The following is a 17,899-nucleotide window of genomic DNA, read 5'->3' on the forward strand; positions in this document are numbered from 1 at the left end:
CATTCTCCGAGGTGGCATAGCAGTTCAGACGTCTTTTGTCCTCGTCTTGTCGTGTCCTGTATATATATATATTTACAACTTTTTCACATACATTTTATTTTTATTTTCCATCAACTCATCTTCAAAACACTCTCCTGCAACCCGCCTCACCAATGTATATTTATAAAAAAGTATTATTTACCTCAGATCTGTAATCCTCCAAGAAGCTAGCCAGAAACTCCAAGAAGCTAGCCTGAAACTAGCCAGAAGCTAATCCAGAAGCTAGTTCAGAAGCTAGTTAGCTCCTTTACTGGCAAATCGTTAATATTCAGCTAACCACGGTTTGTGGTCATCAGCTATCCTTTAGCTCGAAGATCTATCGCCAGTTCTGTACGGCGCAGCGCGGCTCGGAACGGAACATACCGGACCAATTTTTCTCTCCATGTCCCTGGACATTCATACCCGGATCTCACAGCTAGCTAGCTGCTATCCGTGTGACCATCGGCCTTCGTCGATTCCGGAGCAAACATCAATTGTTCCGGAGCTAGCAAGCTCCGTCAATCACTCCTGAGTTCCATCAATCACACCTGGGCTGCAGTCACCTATCCGGACCCGTTTTGCTGCCTTCGCGGAGCCCCACCGGGCCTTCACAGCTGGACTGCCGACGTTATCTACCCGAGGGAGTTATTCGGCCGGCTCCTCCGTCGCGACGTTACCTGAACGCCCATCTGCGGCCTGCTAACCGTTAGCTGTCTTACCGGCTGCTATCTGAATAGACAATCGGACAATTTTTTTTAATTTTAATTATTATTATTATTTTTTATATATATATTTTTTAAATTATTATTATTATCTTTTCTTCTTGGGCCTCTATAACTATATCTATTGTTTTTATTTTTGTTGTTGTTGTGTGATTTGGATTAATCCCCTCTACCACACGGAACCCCACTAATCTACTGACGGAACGTAAGGGGTGGCTAACAGACCTCCATCCTATGCTAGCTTGCTACCGATGCCCTGGCTAGCTGTCTAAATCACCAACCAACCTCTCCACTCACCGGACCCTTTTGATCACTCGACTAAGCATGCCTATCCTTAATGTCAATATGTCTTGTCCATTTCTGTTCTGGTTAGTGTTTATTGGCTTATTTCACTGTAGAGCCTCTAGTCCTGCTCACTATACCTTATCCAACCTATTAGTTCCACCACCCACACATGCAATGACATCTCCTGGTTTCAACGATGTTTCTAGAGACAATATCTCTCTCTTCATCACTCAATACCTAGGTTTACCTCCACTGTATTCACATCCTACCATACATTTGTCTGTACATTATACCTTGATGCTATTTTATCGCCCCCAGAAACCTCCTTTTACTCTATGTTCCAGACGTTCTAGACGACCAATTCTCATAGCTTTTAGCCGTACCCTTATTCTACTCCTCCTATGTTCCTCTGGCGATGTAGAGGTGAATCCAGGCCCTGCAGTGCCTAGCTCCACTCCTATTCCCCAGGCGCTCTCTTTTGACGACTTCTGTAACCGTAATAGCCTTGGTTTCATGCATGTTAACATTAGAAGCCTCCTCCCTAAGTTTGTTCTATTCACTGCTTTAGCACACTCTGCCAACCCGGATGTTCTAGCTGTGTCTGAATCCTGGCTTAGGAAGACCACCAAAAATTCTGAAGTTTTAATTCCAAACTACAACATTTTCAGACAAGATAGAACTGCCAAAGGGGGCGGTGTTGCAATTTACTGCAAAGATAGCCTGCAGAGTTCTGTCCTACTATCCAGGTCTGTACCCAAACAATTTGAACTTCTACTTTTAAAAATCCACCTCTCTAAAAACAAGTCTCTCACCGTTGCCGCCTGCTATAGACCACCCTCTGCCCCCAGCTGTGCTCTGGACACCATATGTGAACTGATTGCCCCCCATCTATCTTCAGAGTTCGTGCTGCTAGGCGACCTAAACTGGAACATGCTTAACACCCCAGCCATCCTACAATCTAAACTTGATGCCCTCAATCTCACACAAATAATCAATGAACCTACCAGGTACCTCCCCAAAACCTTAAACACGGGCACCCTCATAGATATCATCCTAACCAACTTCCCCTCTAAATACACCTCTGCTGTCTTCAACCAAGATCTCAGCGATCACTGCCTCATTGCCTGCATCCGTAATGGGTCAGCGGTCAAACGACCTCCACTCATCACTGTAAAACGCTCCCTGAAACACTTCTGCGAGCAGGCCTTTCTAATCGACCTGGCCGGGGTATCCTGGAAGGATATTGATCTCATCCCGTCAGTAGAGGATGCCTGGATATTTTTTTTAAATGCCTTCCTAACCATCTTAAATAAACATGCCCCATTCAAGAAATTTAGAACCAGGAACAGATATAGCCCTTGGTTCTCCCCAGACCTGACTGCCCTTAACCAACACAAAAACATCCTATGGCGTTCTGCATTAGCATCGAACAGCCCCCGTGATATGCAGCTGTTCAGGGAAGCTAGAAATCATTATACACAGGCAGTTAGAAAAGCCAAGGCTAGCTTTTTCAAGCAGAAATTTGCTTCCTGCAACACTAACTCAAAAAAGTTCTGGGACACTGTAAAGTCCATGGAGAATAAGAACACCTCCTCCCAGCTGCCCACTGCACTGAAGATAGGAAACACTGTCACCACTGATAAATCCACCATAATTGAGAATTTCAATAAGCATTTTTCTACGGCTGGCCATGCTTTCCACCTGGCTACTCCTACCCCGGACAACAGCACTGCACCCCCAACAGCAACTCGCCCAAGCCTTCCCCATTTCTCCTTCTCCCAAATCCATTCAGCTGATGTTCTGAAAGAGCTGCAAAATCTGGACCCCTACAAATCAGCCGGGCTAGACAATCTGGACCCTTTCTTTCTAAAATTATCTGCCGAAATTGTTGCCACCCCTATTACTAGCCTGTTCAACCTCTCTTTCGTGTCGTCTGAGATTCCCAAAGATTGGAAAGCAGCTGCGGTCATCCCCCTCTTCAAAGGGGGGGACACTCTTGACCCAAACTGCTACAGACCTATATCTATCCTACCGTGCCTTTCTAAGGTCTTCGAAAGCCAAGTCAACAAACAGATTACCGACCATTTTGAATCTCACCATACCTTCTCTGCTATGCAATCTGGTTTCAGAGCTGGTCATGGGTGCACCTCAGCCACGCTCAAGGTCCTAAACGATATCTTAACCGCCATCGATAAGAAACATTACTGTGCAGCCGTATTCATTGATCTGGCCAAGGCTTTCGACTCTGTCAATCACCATATCCTCATCGGCAGACTCGACAGCCTTGGTTTCTCAAATGATTGCCTCGCCTGGTTCACCAACTACTTCTCTGATAGAGTTCAGTGTGTCAAATCGGAGGGTCTGCTGTCCGGACCTCTGGCAGTCTCTATGGGGGTGCCACAGGGTTCAATTCTTGGACCGACTCTCTTCTCTGTATACATCAATGAGGTCGCTCTTGCTGCTGGTGAGTCCCTGATCCACCTCTACGCAGACGACACCATTCTGTATACTTCCGGCCCTTCTTTGGACACTGTGTTAACAACCCTCCAGGCAAGCTTCAATGCCATACAACTCTCCTTCCGTGGCCTCCAATTGCTCTTAAATACAAGTAAAACTAAATGCATGCTTTTCAACCGATCGCTACCTGCACCTACCCGCCTGTCCAACATCACTACTCTGGACGGCTCTGACTTAGAATACGTGGACAACTACAAATACTTAGGTGTCTGGTTAGACTGTAAACTCTCCTTCCAGACCCATATCAAACATCTCCAATCCAAAGTTAAATCTAGAATTGGCTTCCTATTTCGCAACAAAGCATCCTTCACTCATGCTGCCAAACATACCCTTGTAAAACTGACCATCCTACCAATCCTCGACTTTGGCGATGTCATTTACAAAATAGCCTCCAATACCCTACTCAACAAATTGGATGCAGTCTATCACAGTGCAATCCGTTTTATCACCAAAGCCCCATATACTACCCACCATTGCGACCTGTACGCTCTCGTTGGCTGGCCCTCGCTTCATACTCGTCGCCAAACCCACTGGCTCCATGTCATCTACAAGACCCTGCTAGGTAAAGTCCCCCCTTATCTCAGCTCGCTGGTCACCATAGCATCTCCCACCTGTAGCACACGCTCCAGCAGGTATATCTCTCTAGTCACCCCCAAAACCAATTCTTTCTTTGGCCGCCTCTCCTTCCAGTTCTCTGCTGCCAATGACTGGAACGAACTACAAAAATCTCTGAAACTGGAAACACTTATCTCCCTCACTAGCTTTAAGCACCAACTGTCAGAGCAGCTCACAGATTACTGCACCTGTACATAGCCCACCTATAATTTAGCCCAAACAACTACCTCTTTCCCAACTGTATTTAATTTTAATTTATTTATTTATTTTGCTCCTTTGCACCCCATTATCTTTTTATTTCTACTTTGCACATTCGTCCATTGCAAAACTACCATTCCAGTATTTTACTTGCTATATTGTATTTACTTTGCCATCATGGCCTTTTTTGCCTTTACCTCCCTTCTCACCTCATTTGCTCACATTGTATATAGACTTGTTTATACTGCATTATTGACTGTATGTTTGTTTTTACTCCATGTGTAACTCTGTGTCGTTTTATCTGTCGAACTGCTTTGCTTTATCTTGGCCAGGTCGCAATTGTAAATGAGAACTTGTTCTCAACTTGCCTACCTGGTTAAATAAAGGTAAAATAAAAAAAAATAAAAATAAATAAATTATAACACCTGACATTAAACTGCCAAACTGCATTATAACACCAGACATTAAACTGCCTAGTTGCATTATAACACCTGACATTAAACTGCCTAGCCGCATTATAACACCTGACATTAAACTGCCTAGCTGCATTATAACACCTGACATTAAACTGCCAAACTGCATTATAACACCAGACATTAAACTGCCTAGCTGCATTATAACACCTGACATTAAACTGCCAAACTGCATTATAACACCAGACATTAAACTGCCTAGTTGCATTATAACACCTGACATTAAACTGCCTAGCCGCATTATAACACCTGACATTAAACTGCCTAGCTGCATTATAACACCTGACATTAAACTGCCAAACTGCATTATAACACCAGACATTAAACTGCCAAACTGCATTATAACACCTGACATTAAACTGCCTAGCTGCATTATAACACCTGACATTAAACTGCCAAACTGCATTATAACACCTGACATTAAACTGCCTAGCTGCATTATAACACCTGACATTAAACTGCCTAGCTGCATTATAACACCTGACATTAAACTGCCAAACTGCATTATAACACCAGACATTAAACTGCCAAACTGCATTATAAAACCAGACATTAAACTGCCAAACCGCATCATAACACCAGACATTAAACTATTACACTTCAACAGCCCAGACATATAGATTTATGCATGTGTCCCAATTGGCACCGTGTTCCCTATAAACTGGCCCTGGTGAAAACGTAGTGCACTATAAAGGGAACAGGGTTCCATTTGAGACGTATCCCTTTAATGGATCTCGTCTATCTCCACACTTCCTCTGAATATACGAAACGCCTTTGGCTTAAATTGTTCAGCTTGACTTGAGAGCTCTGTGTTATACTGCTGGGATCCCAGTGTAGGATAAGGCCAAGCCAGTCGTAACAAACATAATCCTGTGGGTCCTCATCCACACACACACACACACACACACACACACACGCACACACACACACACACACACACGCACACGGGTCAGTAGAAATGGATACTATGGGAGATTTATCATTTTTATCATAATTCTAACCCTCAAACACAACCAGAGACCAGTCTAACACCCCCAGAGAACAGTCTAACACCCCCAGAGAACAGTCTAACACCCCCAGAGACCAGACTAACACCCCCCAGAGACCAGTCTAACACCCCCCAGAGACCAGTCTAACACCCCCCAGAGACCAGTCTAACACCCCCAGAGACCAGTCTAACACCCCCCAGAGACCAGTCTAACACCCCCCAGAGACCAATCTAACACCCCCCAGAGACCAGTCTAACACCCCCAGAGAACAGTCTAACACCCCCAGAGACCAGACTAACACCCCCCAGAGACCAGTCTAACACCCCCCCCAGAGACCAGTCTAACACCCCCCAGAGACCAATCTAACACCCCCCAGAGACCAGTCTAACACCCCCAGAGAACAGTCTAACACCCCAGAGACCAGACTAACACCCCCCAGAGACCAGTCTAACACCCCCCCCAGAGACCAGTCTAACACCCCCCAGAGACCAATCTAACACCCCCCAGAGACCAGTCTAACACCCCCCAGAGACCAGTCTAACACCCCCCAGAGACCAGTCTAACACCCCCAGAGACCAGTCTAACACCCCCCAGAGACCAGTCTAACACCCCCCAGAGACCAATCTAACACCCCCCAGAGACCAGTCTAACACCCCCAGAGAACAGTCTAACACCCCCAGAGACCAGACTAACACCCCCCCCAGAGACCAGTCTAACACCCCCAGAGACCAGTCTAACACCCCCGGAGACCAGTCTAACACCGCCAGAGAACAGTCTAACACCCCCGGAGACCAGTCTAACACCGCCAGAGACCAGTCTAAAAGATAGTTTCTGTGTTTCCCAAATGGCATCCTGTAGTAGTGAGCAATAATAAATAATAGGGTCCCTTTTGGTACACACTCATTCTGAGAGTGTACATTCCCTGTGTGACAGGGAGGAAGCTAAAATCACCACTTACAGAGAGTGAGACCGTCTGTGATCTTCTGTTCTGTCCTTGGATATGATGTTGTTGTTGTTTACACTACGCTCTGCAACTCTGCAGTGACACTACTCCGATTCTCACATTCTCTCTAGGACGACTACATCAGGAATGTGGAGGAAACCCCAGGCTCGGATGAAAGTAAGTTAAAGGAAATGATGTCATATAACCTTCTGTCTTCATGTTATAAAAAATAAATAAAATAAATAAAGTAATGTACACTACAGATGTTGTAAAAATGGGTTCCTGGATTGAGTGTGTGAAAAAGAACCAGGGAGTCGCCATTTTGTTACGCAACAAACGGAAGAAAACGGACTAAATAAAACAAGGGAGGGACTACCTAGAATGTTCCAATAAGAAACATTTTTGCTACGCTGTGCCCTAATGAACACGGCCCTGATCTGATGGAGCGTTGCTAGGGATTTCTGGTGAGGAGACGTGGAGACTGAGGGTCTGTTCCAAATGGCATCCTCTTCACTATATCAGGGTTCACCAGCTGGTGGCACGCAGGATTTATCATTTGTACCTCTTCCTCCCCTCATGTTTTCTGAGCAAAAAAACTACAACGTTTTTATAAAATAAATGTTTGGTTGTTGTTGTTGTTGTTGTTGTTGGTGTTGCTGTTGTTGTTGTTGTTGTTGTTGCTGTTGTTGTTGTTGGATTTTCATTGTTGGACATAAAAAAATATATGTAAAAACACTAGGAAATCAGCTCCAAGTGATTTTATTTGAGGAAATATGTTCCCAAGTGTTCCTACGCGTAAATAGTGAGACATATACCGATGTTTGAAATGATTCTGTTTTTGTCTAAAATACAATACTCTGTTTGTGCTACTTGCGGTCAATGTGCAGTGTGCAAATGATTTGTAATTATGTTCCGGCTCCCTGACCATCCACTCAAGACAAAATCGTCCCTTGGCTGAATGTACTGTAGTTGGGGATCCCTGTTCTATATAGTACACTACCTGTGGGAGCCCGATGGGAGCCCTATGGGCCCTAGTCAAAAGTAGTGCACTACATAGGGAATAGGGTCCCATTTGGCTCTCACTACATAGGCAATAGGTTCCCATTTGGGATGCAGAATGTTGATGATACATGAGGGGACTGGCTCTTCTTAGCGTGGAGAGGATGGAGAGCTGGTGTGATAATTGTTTCTGCTTCAGCTGAGGCTCAGCTCAGTGAATTCCCATAGGACTACCACTACGGAACATCCTGGGTTCTGCTGCTCTGCAGCTGCTGGCTCAGACAAACACCAATCGGCTCACTTCAATACAGGACCTCAACTGTGCAATGAACAGAAAGCTATAGATATTATTGTATAGATATCCCTATTAGCTATAGGAAATGAACAATGAACAGAAAGCTATAGATATTATTGTATAGATATCCCTATTAGCTATAGGAAATGAACAATGAACAGAAAGCTATAGATATTATTGTATAGATATCCCTATCAGCTATAGGAAATGAACAATGAACAGAAAGCAAATAAGCATGTACACTTGTATTTCTACACAAAAAGCTTGTCCTTTGAAAAGAGTTCCCTGAGCTGTAAGGTGAGGAAGAAGTGCAGGGTAAGCCAAGCTGTACTGTAGCTATCTACCCTGGCTATTTCAAAACAGACAACAGCACAGAATGGAGAGGTCCATACGATCCCCTAGCTGTGTGGACCATCTCATTCCAATTCCTCACTGACCAGTGATCGATGCAAGGACATTATCACCTAGCATTCTCTTAATGGTTATTATCATTATCACTGTCACTGTATTTTCTTATTGAATGACGGACAGAACGCCGGTTTAGAAATGTCCTTTCTCCTCGCAGGTTCCAGCGCCTTAAAAGCTCATCTATTCGGGTTTATGTTTCCATAGAAACTCAGTGCGTTGATACGTAGAGGGACTCGTTTCTGGACAGCTGATTTGCAGCTCACTCACGCTCTCTCCTGTATTTATGAGACGCCTCTCTTCCAGAACCCATCCCCCCCGTCCTCCCAACCAGGCTTTAGAAAGAGAGAGAGACAGACTGAGAGACAGAGAGAGAGAGACAGACTGAGAGACAGAGAGAGAGAGACACAGAGAGAGAGAGAGACAGACTGAGAGACAGAGAGAGAGCAGGAGGAGAGAGAGACCAGGAGAGAAGAGAGAGCAGAAGGAGAGACAGAGAGAGACAGAGAGAGAGAGAGAGACTGAGAGCCAGAGAGAGAGAGAGAGACTGAGAGACAGAGAGAGAGAGACACAGAGGGAGACAGACTGAGAGACAGAGCGAGAGAGACACAGAGAGAGCAGAAGGAGAGACAGAGAGATCGCTGAGCGCCGGGCGGCAGCTTAAAACCTGAAATTAGTCCTCTGTGTTTATAATGCTTCCAAATCCAACTCAGAGGAGAAATCAAATGAAATCCAAACAGGACAGCTTTAACCTGTATTAAGAGCTGCTGCGGCTGGACCCTGCCTTCTCTCCCAGCACACTGTTTACGTCCCGTAGACATGGTCTGTGTCTCAAATGGCATCCTATTCCCTCGTTATTAAAAGTATTGCACTATATAGGTAATAGGGTACCATAGTAGTACACTATATAGGGAATATGGTGCCATTTAGGAGACACGCAGAATCTCCACAGAGCTTATTCATTACACTGACTCAAATTAAAAGATGTTGTAAACAGCAACAACACTGCTGCTTTGTAGGGATGTTCTCTACTACAGGGATATTTACATCATGACTAAAACATTCTGTACTGAGAATGAACCCCCTGAATCAGACTGAATCAGACCCCATGACAAGCTGGCTTAACCATCAACCATTTTATTTTCTTTCACATTTATTTGACTTAGTGATGATGTAATACACATCAGTTGACGTGGTGATGATGTAATACACATCAGTTGACTTGGTGATGATGTAATACACATCAGTTGACGTGGTGATGATGTAATGCTCATCAGTTGACGTGGTGATGATATAAGACACATCAGTTGACTTAGTGATGATGCACAATGCACACCAGTTGACTTAGTGATGATGCACAATGCACATCAGTTGACTTAGTGATGATGCACAATGCACATCAGTTGACTTAGTGATGATGCACAATGCTCATCAGTTGACTTAGTGATGATGCACAATGCACATCAGTTGACTTAGTGATGGTGACCACATCAGTTGACTTAGTGATGATGTAATGCACATCAGTTGACTTAGTGATGATGTAATGCACATCAGTTGACGTGGTGATGATGTAATGCTCATCAGTTGACGTGGTGATGATGTAATGCACATCAGTTGACGTGGTGATGATGTAATGCTCATCAGTTGACTTAGTGATGATGTAATGCTCATCAGTTGACTTAGTGGTGATGTAATGCTCATCAGTTGACGTGGTGATGATGTAATGCTCATCAGTTGACGTGGTGATGATGTAATGCACATCAGTTGACGTGGTGATGTAATGCTCATCAGTTGACGTGGTGATGATGTAATGCTCATCAGTTGACGTGGTGATGATGTAATGCACATCAGTTGACGTGGTGATGATGTATTGCACATCAGTTGACGTGGTGATGATGTAATGATCATCAGTTACTACTTCCGGCGCCGACAGAGATGGCCGCCTCGCTTCGCGTTCCTAGGAAACTATGCAGTTTTTTGTTTTTTTACGTGTTATTTCTTACACTAGTACCCCAGGTCATCTTAGGTTTCATCACATACAGCCGAGAAGAACTACTGAATATAAGATCAGCGTCAACTCACCACCAGTACGACCAAGAATATGTTTTTCGCGATGCGGATCCTGTGTTCTGCCTTACAACCAGCGCCACGGGATGGTTCCCATGCAGCGACCCAAAAAAACGACTCAGAAAAAGAGGGAAACGAAGCGGTCTTCTGGTCAGACTCCGGAGACGGGCACATCGTGCACCACTCCCTAGCATTCTTCTTGCCAATGTCCAGTCTCTTGACAACAAGGTTGATGAAATCCGAGCAAGGGTAGCATTCCAGAGGGACATCAGAGACTGTAACGTTCTCTGTCTCACGGAAACGTGGCTCACTGGAGAGACGCAATCCGAAGCGGTGCAGCCAGCGGGTTTCTCCACGCATCGCACGGACAGAAACGAACATCTTTCTGGTAAGAAGAGGGGCGGGGGCGTATGCCTTATGGCCAACGTGACATGGTGTGATGAAAGAAACATACAGGAACTCAAATCCTTCTGTTCACCTGATTTAGAATTCCTCACAATCAAATGTAGACCGCATTATCTACCAAGAGAATTCTCTTCGATTATAATCACAGCCGTATATATCCCCCCCCAAGCAGACACATCGATGGCTCTGAACGAACTTTATTTAACTCTCTGCAAACTGGAAACGATTTATCCGGAGGCTGCATTCATTGTAGCTGGGGATTTTAACAAGGCTAATCTGAAAACAAGACTCCCTAAATTTTATCAGCATATCGATTGCGCAACCAGGGGTGGAAAGACCCTGGATCATTGTTACTCTAACTTCCGCGACACATATAAGGCCCTGCCCCGCCCCCCTTTCGGAAAAGCTGACCACGACTCCATTTTGTTGATCCCTGCCTACAGACAGAAACTAAAACAAGAAGCTCCCACGCTGAGGTCTGTCCAACGCTGGTCCGACCAAGCTGACTCCACACTCCAAGACTGCTTCCATCACGTGGACTGGGAGATGTTTCGTATTGCGTCAGCCAACAACATTGACGAATACGCTGATTCGGTGTGCGAGTTCATTAGAACGTGCGTTGAAGATGTCGTTCCCATAGCAACGATTAAAACATTCCCCAACCAGAAACCGTGGATTGATGGCAGCATTCGTGTGGAACTGAAGGCGCGAACCACTGCTTTTAATCAGGGCAAGGTGTCTGGTAACATGACTGAATACAAACAGCGCAGCTATTCCCTCCGCAAGGCTATCAAACAAGCTAAGCGCCAGTACAGAGACAAAGTAGAATCTCAATTCAACGGCTCAGACACAAGAGGCATGTGGCAGGGTCTACAGTCAATCACGGACTACAGGAAGAAACCCAGCCCAGTCACGGACCAGGATGTCTTGCTCCCAGGCAGACTAAACAACTTTTTTGCCCGCTTTGAGGACAATACAGTGCCACTGACACGGCCTGCAACGAAAACATGCGGTCTCTCCTTCACTGCAGCCGAAGTGAGTAAGACATTTAAACGTGTTAACCCTCGCAAGGCTGCAGGCCCAGACGGCATCCCCAGCCGCGCCCTCAGAGCATGCGCAGACCAGCTGGCCGGTGTGTTTACGGACATATTCAACCAATCCCTATACCAGTCTGCTGTTCCCACATGCTTCAAGAGGGCCACCATTGTTCCTGTTCCCAAGAAAGCTAAGGTAACTGAGCTAAACGACTACCGCCCCGTAGCACTCACATCCGTCATCATGAAGTGCTTTGAGAGACTAGTCAAGGACCATATCACCTCCACCCTACCTGACACCCTTGACCCACTCCAATTTGCTTACCGCCCAAATAGGTCCACAGACGATGCAATCTCAACCACACTGCACACTGCCCTAACCCATCTGGACAAGAGGAATACCTATGTGAGAATGCTGTTCATCGACTACAGCTCGGCATTCAACACCATAGTACCCTCCAAGCTCGTCATCAAGCTCGAGACCCTGGGTCTCGACCCCGCCCTGTGCAACTGGGTACTGGACTTCCTGACGGGCCGCCCCCAGGTGGTGAGGGTAGGCAACAACATCTCCTCCCCGCTGATCCTCAACACTGGGGCCCCACAAGGGTGCGTTCTGAGCCCTCTCCTGTACTCCCTGTTCACCCACGACTGCGTGGCCACGCACGCCTCCAACTCAATCATCAAGTTTGCGGACGACACAACAGTGGTAGGCTTGATTACCAACAACGACGAGACGGCCTACAGGGAGGAGGTGAGGGCCCTCGGAGTGTGGTGTCAGGAAAATAACCTCACACTCAACGTCAACAAAACTAAGGAGATGATTGTGGACTTCAGGAAACAGCAGAGGGAACACCCCCCCATCCACATCGATGGAACAGTAGTGGAGAGGGTAGCAAGTTTTAAGTTCCTCGGCATACACATCACAGACAAACTGAATTGGTCCACTCACACAGACAGCATCGTGAGGAAGGCGCAGCAGCGCCTCTTCAACCTCAGGAGGCTGAAGAAATTCGGCTTGTCACCAAAAGCACTCACAAACTTCTACAAATGCACAATCGAGAGCATCCTGGCGGGCTGTATCACCGCCTGGTATGGCAACTGCACCGCCCTCAACCGTAAGGCTCTCCAGAGGGTAGTGAGGTCTGCACAACGCATCACCGGGGGCAAACTACCTGCCCTCCAGGACACCTACACCACCCGATGCTACAGGAAGGCCATAAAGATCATCAAGGACATCAACCACCCGAGCCACTGCCTGTTCACCCCGCTGTCATCCAGAAGGCGAGGTCAGTACAGGTGCATCAAAGCTGGGACCGAGAGACTGAAAAACAGCTTCTATCTCAAGGCCATCAGACTGTTAAACAGCCACCACTAACATTGAGTGGCTACTGAAAACACACTGTCAATGCCAATGACACTACTCCAGCCACTTTAATCATGGGAATTGATGGGAAATGATGTAAATATATCACTAGCCACTTTAAACAATGCTACCTTATATAATGTTACTTACCCTACATTATTCATCTCATATGCATACGTAGTAGATACTGTACTCTATATCATCGACTGCATCCTTATGTAATACACTAGCCACTTTAACTATGCCACTTGGTTTACATACTCATCTCATATGTATATACTGTACTCAATATCATCTACTGTATCTTGCCTATGCTGCTCTGTACCATCACTCATTCATATATCTTTATGTACATATTCTTTATCCCCTTACACTGTGTATAAGACAGTAGTTTTTTTTGGAATTGTTAGTTAGATCACTTGTTCGTTATTACTGCATTGTCGGAACTAGAAGCACAAGCATTTCGCTACACTCGCATTAACATCTGCTAACCATGTGTATGTGACAAATAAATTAGATTTGATTTGATTTTGATTTGATTTGATGATGTAATGCACATCAGTTGACGTGGTGATGATGTAATGCTCATCAGTTGACGTGGTGATGATGTAATGCACATCAGTTGACGTGGTGATGATGTAATGCACATCAGTTGATGTGGTGATGATGTAATGCACATCAGTTGACTTAGTGATGATGTAATGCACATCAGTTGACGTGGTGATGATGTAATGCACATCAGTTGATGTGGTGATGATGTAATGCACATCAGTTGACTTAGTGATGATGTAATGCACATCAGTTGACGTGGTGATGATGTAATGATCATCAGTTGACGTGGTGATGATGTAATGCACATCAGTTGACGTGGTGATGATGTAATGCTCATCAGTTGACGTGCTTCAGCTAGGCTACTGCATATTGGACAAGAAACAGCCTGTTAATGATCTATAATTGGTCTAGAGGGAAATGACTGTAGAATAAAAGCAGCTAAATGATTGTCTGATTACGTTCTTACTCTTCCTAAAAGCCTCAGACAAGAGAACTCATCATTTAAGTGAATAACTTTCAACTGGGGCTACAATTACTGTCAAATTAGAGGGTTATTTCATATTGTTAAAACATAATTGTAGGCCCCATGTTAAATCAGGAAGCACCTTTTAGAATGTTTAAGCATCCCAAATGAACCCTATGTTCTATGTAGTGTACAACTGTTGACCGGGGCCCATAGGGTTCTGGTCTAAAGTAGTGCGCTACGTAGTGAACAGGGTGTCATTTGAGATGTACCCTAAATCAACCTCTACACAACAGTTATTAATGCTGTCTGTGCAACGTGAAGGGGCTATCTATACTGAACACTATACTATAATATAACATGCAACAATTTCAACGATTTTACTTGAGTTATGGTTCATATAAGGAAATCAGTCAATTTAAATAGATTCATTAGGATTTCACATGACTAGGCAGGGGCGCAGCTATTGGTGGGCATGGGAGGGCATAGGCCCACCCAGTGGGGAGTCAGGCCCAGCCAATCAGAATGAGTTTTTTTCCCCACAAAAGGGGCTTTATTACAGACAGAAATGCTCCTCAGTTTCATCAGCTGTCCAGGTGGCTGGTCTCAGACGATCCCGCAGGTGAAGAAACCGGATGTGGAGGTCCTGGGCTGGCGTTGTTACACGTGGTCTGTGGTTGTGAGGCCGGTTGGACGTACTGGCAAATTCTCTAAAACGACGTTGGAGGCGGCTTATGGTAGAGAAATTAATATTAAATTATTGCACCTTGTGTAGTATTGTGTGACAAAACTGCACATTTTAGAGTGGCCTTTTATTGTCCCCAGCACAAGGTGCACATGTGTAATGATCAAGCTGTTTAATCAGCTTCTTGATGTGCCACACCTGTCAGGTGGATGGATTATCTTGGCAAAGGAGAAATGCTCACTAACAGCAATGTAAAAATTAGAGAGAAATAACCTTTTTTTATTTCAGCTCATGGAACATGGTACATTTTTGTTCGGTGTAGTTAGTCAGTAGAGTAAATTAAAAGTTAAACCAGTCTTTTTCTCAAGGCAGATCAAGGAGCCAATACGTTCAACATTTGTTCAAAGCTACAGTGCAGCGTTCCAAGGTGGAAAATGGTAGCTTCTCTCTCGTAATGTGCTACTAGCTTTCTGTCCCATCCAAGACACTGTAATGACCCTCAGACAGCCTTCAGTTAGGCAGCAGCGCCGACATCTAAATCACAGCACTTTAAAGGGCTGGGGGGTTGGGGGTTGGGGGGGGGGGGGGGGGGGGATCTCGCTGAGTTTGTAAGGTCTTTTGTAATATCCAAGGGTACAACACTGTTCCACCTACCTTACCAGACATTGCATTTCAACTGTCTTGTTCAATTTGTGATGAAGAGGAGCCCCGAATCAATTTAGCTCTGTAGGATCGCTCCCACAGGGGGGTGGCTAGCTGGGATGAATTAATGATATTCAAATGAAAGTTAGCGCCCACGTAGCTACAGGGACTTTTGTAATTATTTTTGTTGGGGGGGGGGGGGTCATACATTAGTTATTCCCTCTGTTATAGAAACAGATGACAAGGATTGCCTTTAACTCATCTTTACCCCTCTGAGGTAAAGTGAATGCCTTTTAAGTGAGGCAGAGTGGGTGTGGTGCTTGGATGCATCCCAAATGGCACCCTATTCCCTGTATAGCCCTATGGGCCCTGGTCAAAAGTAGTGCACTACAAAAGGAATAGGGTGCATTTATAGTATGGGATGCATTTATAGTGTGATACAACAGACCCCCTACTCTGACCCCTCGTTAGAATCACAACACGTTCACAACAGACCCCCTACTCTGACCCCTCGTTAGAATCACAACACGCTCATCTTCAGAGTCTTCCCACTGGGTAGACGACACAACAGACCCCCTAATCTGACCCCTCGTTAGAATCACAACACATTCATCTTCAGAGCCTTCCCACTGGGTAGACGTTGGTTGAATCAACATTGTTTTCACGTCATTTCAATGAAATTAACCAATGTGGAAAAGACGTCTGTGCCCAGTGGGGTTTGCTAATTGGCTACGGTGTCAAATCTGAATGTCATTTTCCTTTCAGCACATCTTGTTAAATAATCCACACCTCCAGTTTATCACCCACACCAGTATAGTAGCACCAGTACAGTATAGTAGCACCAGTACAGCAGCACCAGTACAGTACAGTAGCACCAGTACAGTATAGTAGCACCAGTACAGTAGTACCAGTACAGTACAGTAGCACCAGTACAGTATTGTAGCACCAGTACAGTAGTACCAGTACAGTAGAACCAGTACAGTACAGTAGCACCAGTACAGTAGCAACAGTACAGTAGCACCAATACAGTATAGTAGCACCAGTACAGTAGCACCAGCACAGTACAGTAAGTAGCACCAGTACAGTACATCAGCACCAGTACAGTATAGTAGCACCAGTACAGTAGCACCAGTACAGTAGCACCAGCACAGTAAGTAGCCCCAGTACAGTACAGTAGCCCCAGTACAGTAGCCCCAGTACAGTATAGTAGCACCAGTACAGTAGCACCAGTACAGTAGAACCAGTACAGTAGAACCAGTACAGTACAGTAGCACCAGTACAGTAGCACCAATACAGTATAGTAGCACCAGTACAGTAGCACCAGCACAGTACAGTAGCACCAGTACAGTAGCACCAGTACAGTATAGTAGCACCAGTACAGTAGCACCAGTACAGTATAGTAGCACCAGTATAGTAGCACCAGTACAGCAGCACCAGTACAGTACAGTAGCACCAGTACAGTACAGTAGTACCAGTACAGTACATTAGCACCAGTACAGTATTGTAGCACCAGTACAGTAGTACCAGTACAGTAGAACCAGTACAGTACAGTAGCACCAGTACAGTAGCAACAGTACAGTAGCACCAATACAGTATAGTAGCACCAGTACAGTAGCACCAGCACAGTACAGTAAGTAGCACCAGTACAGTACATCAGCACCAGTACAGTATAGTAGCACCAGTACAGTAGCACCAGTACAGTAGCACCAGCACAGTAAGTAGCCCCAGTACAGTAGCCCCAGTACAGTATAGTAGCACCAGTACAGTAGCACCAGTACAGTAGAACCAGTACAGTATAGTAGCACCAGTACAGTAGCACCAGTACAGTATAGTAGCACCAGTACAGTACAGTAGCACCAGTACAGTAGCACCAGTACAGTATAGTAGCACCAGTACAGTAGCACCAGTACAGTATAGTAGCACCAGTACAGTAGCACCAGTACAGCAGCACCAGTACAGTACAGTAGCACCAGTACAGTACAGTAGCACCAGTACAGTAGCACCAGTACAGTATAGTAGCACCAGTACAGTAGCACCAGTACAGTAGAACCAGTACAGTAGAACCAGTACAGTACAGTAGCACCAGTACAGTAGCAACAGTACAGTAGCACCAATACAGTATAGTAGCACCAGTACAGTAGCACCAGCACAGTACAGTAAGTAGCACCAGTACAGTACATCAGCACCAGTACAGTATAGTAGCACCAGTACAGTAGCACCAGTACAGTA

General features: G+C 45.3%; 1 protein-coding gene across 1 annotated transcript in view; it reads left to right on the forward strand.

Moving 5' to 3' along the window:
* Positions 1–17,899, forward strand: part of LOC116359730 (testican-2) — a 126,751-nt gene that overhangs the window by 49,722 nt on the left and 59,130 nt on the right. Inside the window, exon 3 of the mRNA XM_031813106.1 lies at positions 6,892–6,937. Coding sequence (XP_031668966.1) covers positions 6,892–6,937 — 46 coding nt within the window. The remainder of the gene's footprint in view (positions 1–6,891; positions 6,938–17,899) is intronic.

The sequence above is a fragment of the Oncorhynchus kisutch genome, unplaced genomic scaffold (assembly GCF_002021735.2).
Source record: "Oncorhynchus kisutch isolate 150728-3 unplaced genomic scaffold, Okis_V2 Okis04b-Okis11a_hom, whole genome shotgun sequence".
NCBI lineage: Eukaryota > Metazoa > Chordata > Actinopteri > Salmoniformes > Salmonidae > Oncorhynchus > Oncorhynchus kisutch.